At 44.5% G+C, this 10,878-nt stretch overlaps 1 protein-coding gene across 1 annotated transcript in view; it reads left to right on the forward strand.

Moving 5' to 3' along the window:
- Window positions 1-146: 146 nt before the first annotated feature.
- Window positions 147-10,878, forward strand: part of ATIC (5-aminoimidazole-4-carboxamide ribonucleotide formyltransferase/IMP cyclohydrolase) — a gene marked incomplete at its 5' end in the record, with an annotated part of 23,331 nt that continues 12,599 nt past the window's right edge. The window contains 9 exons of the mRNA XM_009083515.1: window positions 147-304; window positions 1,616-1,692; window positions 2,715-2,781; window positions 5,076-5,164; window positions 6,753-6,904; window positions 7,019-7,175; window positions 8,267-8,392; window positions 8,559-8,666; window positions 9,896-9,981. Coding sequence (XP_009081763.1) covers window positions 147-304; window positions 1,616-1,692; window positions 2,715-2,781; window positions 5,076-5,164; window positions 6,753-6,904; window positions 7,019-7,175; window positions 8,267-8,392; window positions 8,559-8,666; window positions 9,896-9,981 — 1,020 coding nt within the window. The remainder of the gene's footprint in view (window positions 305-1,615; window positions 1,693-2,714; window positions 2,782-5,075; window positions 5,165-6,752; window positions 6,905-7,018; window positions 7,176-8,266; window positions 8,393-8,558; window positions 8,667-9,895; window positions 9,982-10,878) is intronic.

Genomic DNA, 10,878 nt, shown 5'->3' on the forward strand with positions numbered 1-10,878 from the left:
CGCCCCGGGGGAGGCTTCTCCCTCCCCTCCGCGGGCGCCTCGCGTCAGACACCCCCGAAGCTGTAGAACTTTTCAGGCACCCCAAAAGTTGTCGAACTTTCCTCACCCAGTCCCGTGGTTTTCTTTCTCTGTTCCACTCTTAAAAGCCAAATGTTTGTGCTCTTCCCCCCCTGCCAGCTTTACTCAGCGTCTCTGATAAGACCAACCTAGTGGAATTTGCAAAGAGCCTGAATGCGCTTGGCCTGGGTTTAATCGCCTCCGGAGGAACAGCCAAGTCCCTGAGAGATGCTGGTTTGCCTGTCAGGTACACACGTTTCCCTCTATGTCTTCACCAAAAATGCTCATTTAAGCCATGAGGTTGCTTAATCATAGAATTTTAGGGGTTGTAATGGATCTTAGAGATCATCTAGTCGTGTGTGTGTGTGTGTGTGTGTGTCCCGCTGTGGGCAGGGACACTTCCCACCAGACCAGTTTTCTCTGTTTATGAGCAAAAATGATTGAAAACTAGGCTAAAAACAAGGCTTCCCTTCAAAAAACACCTACCCCAAAGTAAACTTCAGAACCTTCTTGGCCAAGAGTTGGTTGACTGAGGCTGAAGAGATTTACTGTGCAGGTCAGCACACAGAGAGGTGTCCAGAGCCTCACGTTGGACGGGATGCCTTGTCTGCCTTGAACCAGCTTTGTTTCCATGGGACAGTCTGTTATTTTGATGTTCAGAATCTGATCCTAGTGCTGCTTCTCACTGCCAGCTGAAAGCTGATCTTTGCCTGGTCCTGGGACAGGACTGACATGTGTCAGAAATGTGTTGAAGCTCACTGGAGTTATCACAAAGAAAAAATAATTTGTTATCACAAAGAATTTTGCCAACACAATGGTTCACTTATCCAGACACAGCCTTCAAATGCTGTGCATCCACTGCCTGAGAAGGGACATGTATGGTCACCAGCTGTTTTGGCCCATGATTTTGGAGAAGTTCATTCTGGTTTATTCTATGCCATGATTAAGAAATAGGTCTGGCCAAATAAAAGTTATTTCCAGTGCAGTGATGGAAAGGTTGTCAATTATTTGATAGGACAGGTGACTGTGACTGTTTCTGCTTCCACTGAATTCAGTGGTAGGCCCCTGGGATACATCAGCATGAATGTGCACTGCTCCCAGAGCTCCCTGCCCTGGTCACGTCTGTCCAACTTCTTTGCTTGGCTGTGCTGTTAGTGAAGCTTGAAGCAAAAGATGGTCATACTTCTCCTTCCCTCCTCTTATTCTTCCTTTACCATCCTAAACAGTCATAGGGAGTAGTGAAACTTCAATTAATGTTTTATCTAAGCTGGAGAGAAAAGCATTGAGGTGTTGCATCACCTTAGCATGGCATTCCATTCTCTCTAGAAACCATGTTGACTTGGGGTTTGCTTATCTTGGTGTATTCAAGAAATCACTGTTCTGCTTAGTTGAGTGTGACCCCTGAAGTTTATTCTCATGCATGGGAAAAGCAGTTGTTGCCCCTTTGGCATAGAGGGGTTTTGTAGTGAAATTTATACATTTTTTGGTTTGGGTCATTCAATCAATAGATAAAGTCAGTATGGCACGTCTGTTACCATGCTGTTTTCTCCTTGAGCAGAGATGTTTCGGACCTGACAGGCTTCCCTGAGATGTTAGGCGGACGTGTGAAAACGCTTCATCCTGCAGTCCATGCTGGTATGTTTCTGCTAATATATTTGTCAGTCTAAAAGAGAAATCCATGGACAGTGAAAATGGGAAGAAGGAGTTGACAGATGTCTTTTTTAAGGGTTGTGTGAAAGAACTGGATAATAAGAAGAGATTTGCTTTAGAAGCAGAAGGAGAGGTGAAAAGCCACGGGGTGGAGAAATTCTCAGTGGCTGAATTATTTCCTTGTTGCTATGCTGTCATCTATGCGGTTAGCAGAGCTCTTTCTCCCCAGGGCTATAAGTAGCAGAGCTTCTCTGTAAATGCCTTTGCACATCCTTTGCAAAGTCAGTTGCAGGCATGTTCAGGCAGAGAGTTCCATGGAATTTAACCTGTGGATGAACCTGGTGTGCAGCATAAGGAACACGACAGTGTAGTCTTTAGTGGGTGGTTTCTGATATCCTCTGGCTCCTCTTCAGGAGGAAAATCTCTGGTCCATCTGCACATTAATCCATCTGCTCTTTCACCTCCTGTTACTGTGCTTGAGATCCTGCAAATTGAACCTGTTGCCCATCATACCTGAGGGCTGAAGACACAATCTGTGATGACCTTAAACCCAGCATTGTGGCACTGCTCACTCAGTGCCAGCCTGTCACCTGCATGCTTCTCCCCAAACCAGCCACCTTCTAGGCACAGCCTCTCATGCTTCTTGTTCTGTAGTGCAGGTGCACTTTCTCTCTCCCATGAACTCCTTAATGACAGTTTTAGTGTTTTAAGGGTAGCAACTAAGTGCTTGTAAAGTATGTTTTTGAGATTGCTCAGTTCAGTACTTGCAGTGCTCAAGGAGTTAGCATTGGAGGAAAAACACTTGTTTGTGTGAAATTTGAACAGCCAAAGGGTTTGTAAAATGGAATAAAGGAGTAGGGGCGGAAGGCTGTTCTCTGAACTAGAATCAGAAGGTTTATGATAGAAAGTCTCTGAGGAAAAGCACAGTGTAAAGGAAGATGTCAAATTAAAAAACTGTTGGTGATTAAGTTCTTTTTTTTTAATGATGTGCTGCTTTTTGCAACTAGGCATCTTGGCTCGGAATATTCCAGAAGATAATGCTGATATGAAGAAACAGGATTTCAGCCTCGTCAGGTAAATGTTGGGGGATGTGATGCAATCTATCAGTAATCACAAACCAACATTGGAGCCCAGTCCACACCAGGAATTGTAACATCTGCACATCAGCAGATCTTCAGTCTCCTTCCTTTTCTCTGGCAGGAGATAGTATGTATTTTATAATAGTTTTCTACAGATGCATCTTCATTGCTTGTAAGAGAAAACTAAACCAGTAAAGTTACATTGTGGTTTCCATAGGGAGCATAGGTTTTAATTTGTTCTGGTTCTGTGGGAATTTTGACACTTTGCATTTAGTCAGTGCAGGGCCATGTTACACGTGTTGCAGAGGTGAGTTCAGTGCTTTTGAAGTTGGCTCATCTCCTCTCAGCTTGCATCTGGGTGTCTGATCAGATGGCAATCCCTGGTTTTGAAATACTTGCTTAGTAAATATGCCCTTTGATATTTGCATAATGTTTACTGAGTTTCAACACATAAATAAAGAACAGACATGAAAAGTAGGCCAGGAACATGCAGCATTTGTTCAGACAGAAAACACATAGATAAGAGACAGGAAACTTAAACTCTGAGAGCCATCATGGGAGCAAGTGAGCTGCAGCCAGAAACTGAAGTAATACAGTTTGTGCACTAATGTACTAAAGACGATTTTTCTTGTTTTGTTAGAGTGTATCTGCTTGGTTTAGTCACATGGGGCAGTGGGAACTATGTGTAACTAATTAGTGTTAACATCTGACTGCTGCTTGTGAATAACCAGGTGTATGTCAGTAGGTAGCTCATAGTTTAGAAATGAATGGCTGAGCTGGACGCATTAAATTGTAGGTATAGCCAGGATGGGAGGTACAGCATGACTGTGGGCCTAGAATGCACCTTAACTTTTAAAACTACTTTTAAAAACTGATAGATGGATTTTCAGGCTGAATTTGAAAACCTGAAATTTAAAACCACAGGAATCCTCACAGATGGCTCAGCAGTGGTGGCTCTTAAGAGCACACTGCATATTAAAGCAGGCTCTGCTGAATTGCAGGGGGAATAATGTGTCCTTACATCAGTGACTTATAGTGCACTTGCATCCAGAGTAATAACTTGGATTCAGGTTCTCTTACATAAAGCAGAAGTAGCAGATCCTCAGCAGGACTGTCTTCAGAGCTACATAAAATTTGCATATCTGTGTCAATGCAGGAAAGCTTGATATTAATTACCTTGATTTCCACAGATAAAAGCATTAGCAGTGTTAAAGTCCACAGATGCCTGATGGTTTGGAACAGGTCAGGAGCACAAATGGATTGGGAGGAATGGAGTGTTAGAAACAGAAGAGACAACAAAAAACATTGGAGGAAATTTAGAGACATAGAGGGGTTCTGAAAGCCATACTGGAATCTGGTCATCCCTTTCGCTTGAGTCCACACAGAGTGGGAACAAAGGAATATTACAAGTTGAACACACAGGTTCTCATCACAGCAATTCACTACCAGTACTGGGCATGCATTGGAGTTGAATACCTTCATGTACTCCGATCAAGAGAGTAAATTAATTCTCTTGGATTAAAAATGTTTTTGAAGGTCAAAACAAATCATCCTTTCACTGCAGTTTGTGACACTGGTAGGATGGGACAGGCCAAGTTATTACTTCATGCTTGCTGGAATACGGACCTTCTTCCAAATCAGATGAAAAAACTAATTCCAGTAAGGTCCAGTCTCAGCTTGAGAGGGAAAGTTGATTTTCACCCTGCTTTCATGTGCTACAGGGGCTTTATGGCACCCAGGCTGTGCACTCTGATTTCATGTGTTGTTGGTATTTTAAAAGATTTTAAAAGGTGATAGGTAGGTCATTTTCCTGCTCTTGGAAAAGTTGTGGAAAAATAGATTGGTTGTACTTTGTTTACACTGGACCTTGCCCTGGGTTCTTACTCTTATGAAAGTTGATGGATGCCAGTTTTGAGTACTGGTGAGTGCTGACTTTGAAGTCCTTTGAAATGGCTCAAGTTGTGCACCAAAATCACTTGATATTTAAATATAGGTCCATGTATTTGAAGAAACTCTTCCTTTAAACTGGTTGCTGCAAACTGTGGTTCTAACATTGTTTCATACACAGAGTTCAATTAAATGTCGTGATACACTATACCATCACTTTGCCTTTGGCTGAGCACCAGTGTCCTAAGTCTTTTGGGGAAAGATGCCTTGGCCACAGGATTTTATGTTGGTGCCTGGTCTGAGAGATGAGGCTGTAAAACCTCTGTTATCTTGTGCTTGCCAAGCTCAGTTTGGCAGTTTCATTTCTTGCTGAATAACCCTGTTTTCCCTCTCAATTCTCAGAGTTGTAGTGTGTAACCTCTACCCCTTTGTGAAGACTGTGTCTTCTCCTGGTGTAACTGTACAAGATGCAGTGGAAAAGATTGATATTGGTAAGTTAAAGGGAGAGCAAATCTGTTTTCCAGACAGACTTGATGCTTCTGATCTCTAAGTGGTCTCAGTTCGTTTCTTTTTGTTTGGTGGCCTTGTGCACCTATAAAGGACGTCTGCTCAAGAGCTGCAAGGAGCAGACTCTCAGTTCGTTTGGTGGTCTTGTGCACCTATAAAGGATGTCTGCTCAAGAGCTGCAAGGAGCAGACTGAAGACATAGTTGGGTAAGCCTCATTGCTTTTAAGCAGATCTACAATTGAAATGGCAAGTAACAGGCTGGCAAGGCATGCTGCATGGTGGGCAGATCAGGCAGTGCCCAAAAAGAGGAGCCTGAGGTACTGTAGAAGGCTAGTTTGGTGGTCTTGTGCACCTATAAAGGATGTCTGCTCAAGAGCTGCAAGGAGCAGACTGAAGACATAGTTGGGTAAGCCTCATTGCTTTTAAGCAGATCTACAATTGAAATGGCAAGTAACAGGCTGGCAAGGCATGCTGCATGGTGGGCAGATCAGGCAGTGCCCAAAAAGAGGAGCCTGAGGTACTGTAGAAGGCTATTCTAGGAAAGGCCAGGTGGAGCATGCTTCCTACTGAAATACAAAGAGCAGACTAAACCTCTTTTGCTGCCTCTGGCAGTGTAATAAAAATTTAAAAAACATGAGCTTTGGAGAGAAAAAGCTAAACCACTGAAAGTGCTCTGGGGATGGCTGAGAACTTCACTGCAGGAAGCTGTTACAAGGAAAGGGGTTGGTCTACATATATGGCAGAGTAGTTAGGACCTGACTTTGGGAGCATAGACAGCTGTATTAGCAGACTTTCTCTTCCTGCTAGTTATTAACCCCAAAAGGCTTGCTGTTCCCTTTCTGCAGCATCTCTGCTTGGCAGCTTGTGAACAGTACAGGCACAGTTTTGTGCCATGTGGTTGGATTGGGATTGAATTTTCTTGCAGTAGTTTAGTCCAAATGATGCCCAGCAGAGCTCTCTATTAAATGTTTTATGGAGTAGTACTGGCTCTGCATGAAGCAGTGCCAGCCTCTGCTTTTCAGTTGCAACAGCCTAGTATCTTGTATGATTTAAAGTGTTGTAATAGCTGTGCAGTGTCAGACTTAAGGGGGAAGCATGACATTTTATCTTACACAGAGGACCTGGGCAAGATTCATTAGTATTTGCAGAGAGATTTGGGGACCTCTGTTGATTGGCAGCATAGAAGTAGACCCCTGCCCTCCTCAGTGTTGCAGAGGATGGTGCTTAAGCCACATGTGGAGACAACCATCTTCTTTGGGATGTGGCTGTGCTGCTTGAAGATGTTCTTGCCCCAGTTGCACATCACAGCCCATGACCTGTTTCCTCGTCACTGCAGCTCTGCCTGGGTCTGCAAAGGCCAATCAATGTGCACCTTCACCAGTGAGTGAGTCAAACTCACCAGCCTTGTGTGTTTTGAAGAGCACTCTCACCCTTGTCTGTGCTGGAGAGAGGGACACATTCATATGGCACAAATGATTGATTGGTGCATGTCCCTTCTTGGTCTCAGGCGTGGCTCTTGATTCTGCCATGTTCAGAAGGGAAGTGCTTCATGCCTGTGTCCTTTTCTTGCAGGAGGAGTCGCCTTGCTGCGAGCAGCTGCCAAGAACCATGCTCGTGTGACAGTTGTGTGTGACCCTGCAGACTACTCTGCAGTAGCCAAAGAGATGGCAGCGTCAAGGGACAAAGACACTGCCATGGAAACCAGGCGGCTCCTGGCACTGAAGGTTGGTCATGTTTGCATGTAGTGAAAGGCTACATTTGCCTTTTCCTCTTTAAACACCACATCCTTTGTAAGTTGGTGTTTGTAAGCTGACAGGTGTCCCCTGTTCTGTCCCCAGGCTTTCACCCACACTGCTCAGTATGATGCAGCCATCTCTGACTACTTTAGGAAAGAGTACAGCAAGGGAGCGTCCCAGCTGCCCCTGAGGTATGGCATGAATCCTCACCAGAGTCCTGCGCAGCTCTACACCACGAGATCCAAGCTTCCCCTGACAGGTGAGGCCTCGCCTATGCTGGCCAAAAGGGAGCTCTGGGATAGCTGAGAATGCAGGTGGTTGGGCATGCTGGCTCTCTTTAAAACTGAAAGACCACCTTGTACCTTATTCCAAGGGATGGCCAGCAGTGCCTTACCAACCACTTTATTTCTGACTGGCAAGAACTTTGCAGGGTTCAGCTGTGAGACAAAAAAGCTTGTCTGCTGATCCCCACAGGACTTACTGTAGCTCCACATTCTCTGTGGCTGTAGGATTGTGTGTCCAAGTTCCTTTAAAAAGATGTATGTAGTGTACTCTGCTTGACGTTAGATCCAGATTTTGCAAAGGAAAACTTTGTAATCTTTTTAAGATGCTTTTCTACTTGCCATTTTCCTTGGTTAGTATCTTTCCCATCTTTGTGTGTCACCATTTACGCTGTCTAGAAACCAAGCTCTTCTTCCCTAGGTTTGAATTGGTTTTGTTCTGATCTTTGATGGTTTTGAGCAGAGGTTTATTACTATTGTTTTCTAGAATGCTGCTTCTGCTCATGATGGCAAAGGGAAGGGATACTAGTCTCACTTGCAAGTTTTTGAGACAGGTCCGGTGTGTGTCTGTGCCGTTTTACAGCATGTGCCACTCACCAGAGTGTTGCTGCAGTGAGGGAAAACCCTGTTTTAGAGACAAAGTCTGGCTACTCTTGTTCTTGAGATTGCTTTCAATGTGTGCAGGCGTTGTCCTGTTGAATAAGCTGAAGCTTTGTGTTGCATCATTTCCCAATTTCAGCTCTGAAAGTTGATTTACTTGCAAGTCTGCCTCCCTGTATGGCAGCAGAACAACACTACGCTCACTCATCCTGGATGTGGATTATTGTTATTATTGTCTTCTCCTCCAGAAATGCTCACAGTCCTGCCATGTCAGTACAAACAGTTCTTTCAGGGCCAGAGCAAAAGGTTTTGAGAGCAGACTTTTAAAGGGCCTTTACTCTTGGTATGGATTTCTGGGCACTTAACCAGGTGTAGAGGAGCCAGGGTCATTTAACAGGAACAATTTGTGCCGATTTCAGTTCGCAGAGGAGAATGCCTGCTGTAATGTGTCTGTATGCTGTGTTTGCAGTGGTGAATGGCTCTCCCGGGTTCATCAACCTCTGTGATGCCCTGAATGCCTGGCAGCTGGTGAAGGAGCTCAAGCAGGCGTTGGGCATTCCAGCTGCAGCCTCCTTCAAACACGTCAGCCCTGCAGGTAGGGTGGTTCCTCCTTGCCATGCTTTTCTCCTTGCACAGGGTCCAGCTTTTGGCAGGCCCTGTCAGTGTGGTGTGTCCCTCACCCTGGAAGCATGAGGAGGTCCCAGGGGCAGGACCCAGCGCGAGGCTCTGGTTTGAGTGCCCTGGCTCGTGTTTCCCACTAGGTGCTGCTGTTGGAATTCCACTCAGCGAAGAGGAGGCGCAAGTCTGCATGGTGCACGACTTCCACAAGACCTTAACGCCCTTAGCGTCTGCCTACGCACGGAGCAGAGGTGAGAAGTCGAAATAACTAGGAAAAACTAATGTGTCCAAAGAGCTGAGCTCGATTCTCAGCACCTGAGCAGCATGCTTAGCACTTCCCAGGCTCTTCCCTTTTCACCATGCTCCTCCTCTGTAGTTTTTTCCTCTTAAGGATAAAAACCGTTCTCCAAGTGAGCAGACCTTGTGTACTGTTTCAAAGAGCTAAAGCCATTTTAGATTCTGTTTCTTGATGTATACAGAAGACTTGTAGAAATTGTATCTCTTTAAATTTAAATGTCCATATATACTCATATATAAAACTGTGGAGTTTTGGCTAAAGGAGGATCTGGATGAGCAACTGTGCTGGTAGCACACTCAGCCTTCCATTGCAGATGGAGTGTTCAGAAATACTTAACCTGAGTAGAAATGGTTCTGCCTGCTATGTGGTGCGTGGCATTTTTAATGCTTTTGTACTGCAGAGCTCACAAAAAAACCCTTTAAAACTAAATAAAACCATCTTCCTCTGCTTAGCTGAGATACTTTGCTACTTCTCTTGTTTTCCATGGCATTTCTAGAAAATCTGCACAGATTGTAGAAAACAAAGCAAACTTGATAAGGCCTGGGTTCATTTTTCACAGACCACCTTTGCACACTGCCCTCAGAAAACCATTGCATGATAGAAAAATAAAGCTTTAGAGTGACAGGGACAGAAGAACTGACCTTGCTGAGTAGTGGAGCATCTGTGATAGGACCTGAGTTCGCCTTAGCTATGCCATTAAATTCAGAGAATATTTACTTTTTTTGAAATATAAATACAAAAAAAAACCCCTGCTTTTAGCTACGTTTCTGGGTCTGGTTTCTTGCAGGAAAAGCCAGGTGGGAGCATAGGCATCCAAAAGGTTTCCTCTTTTTTTCTAACTGTCTCCCATCTAAAATCTTTCTATGTGATCCTTGCCTCTCTTTGTCCTCTTGCCACCATGGGTACAGCTGAGCTGCTTGCAGTGATGGAGTTAGTCATTGCAGAGTTAGAGCTTTGACAGTGGCAGTGAAGAAGGAAGAATATCTGAACTATGTAAATATGTATATGGGAACATGTAAAGTTCCATGTGTTTGAGGTAGGATTTTTCATCTTTGTTGCTCTGATACGGCCCTTTTATTTTTGTTTACTTTTTGCTGTGGATGAAATTAATATCTCTCATAGAAATTGACTGGACTGTAAGAGCAAAGACTTCGATAAATCACTGAAAAGAGGATTTTTCAGGTGCTGATCGGATGTCTTCTTTTGGTGACTTCATTGCCCTGTCTGATATCTGCGATGTGGCTACTGCCAAGATTATTTCCAGAGAGGTTAGTTAAACAGCAGCAAATCATTCCAGTGTGAAAAGGAGAATCACTCTAGATGGAGGCATTGGCTGTTACAGAGCAGCCATTCTTTTTGAATTTGATCCATTTTACTTCAGACTTTTATTGGTCCATTTGTGTAATTCTCTGATCTGGAGTGCAGAATTTACACCTATCTTTTGATGCATTTTTCTTCCTACCAGTTAAAACTTGGCTGTGTGCTAGAGCCAGTACTGAAAATGCTGCTTTCCAGGAGATGATTGCAAACCTCAGAGCAGGCCCTGATTATGCTGTCACAAGTGTCTGGTTGAGCAGCTGTAATGGGAACAATAAAGGACTGGAGAGCTGATTGCCAGCCTCTTGCCAAGACAGGAATGTGGATATAGGCTTCTACCTGCCCCTTATCTGTAGGCTCAGCCCCTTTCCAGGCTGCACTTTTTACTTAAAATCACAGAATGATTTTGGTTGGAAAAGACCTCTAGAATCATCAAGTCTAGCCCAGCACTTTGCTGGATTCAGTGTTGATTCCATAGCTGACTGCATTGCACAAGTCATAGAATCAACCGGGTTGGAAAAGACCTCTAAGATCATCAAGTCCAACCCTACTGTGTTTACTAGACCATGGGCACTAAGTGCCACATCCAGTCTCATCTTCAAAACCTCCAGGGATGGTGAATCCAACACCTCCCTAGGCAGCCCATTCCAATGCCTGATCACTCTCCCCGTAAAAAATCTCTTCCTAATATCCAACCTAAACCTCCCCTGGCAGAACTTGAGTCTGTGCCCTCTTGTCCTCCTGCTGGTTGCCTGGGAGAAGAGACCAACCCCCACCTGACTCCAACCTCCTTTCAGGGAGTTGTAGAGGGTGATAAGGTCTCCCCTGAGCCTCCTCCAGGCTAAACA

Source organism: Acanthisitta chloris, unplaced genomic scaffold (genome assembly GCF_000695815.1).
Source record: "Acanthisitta chloris isolate BGI_N310 unplaced genomic scaffold, ASM69581v1 scaffold11361, whole genome shotgun sequence".
Classification (NCBI taxonomy): Eukaryota; Metazoa; Chordata; class Aves; order Passeriformes; family Acanthisittidae; genus Acanthisitta; species Acanthisitta chloris.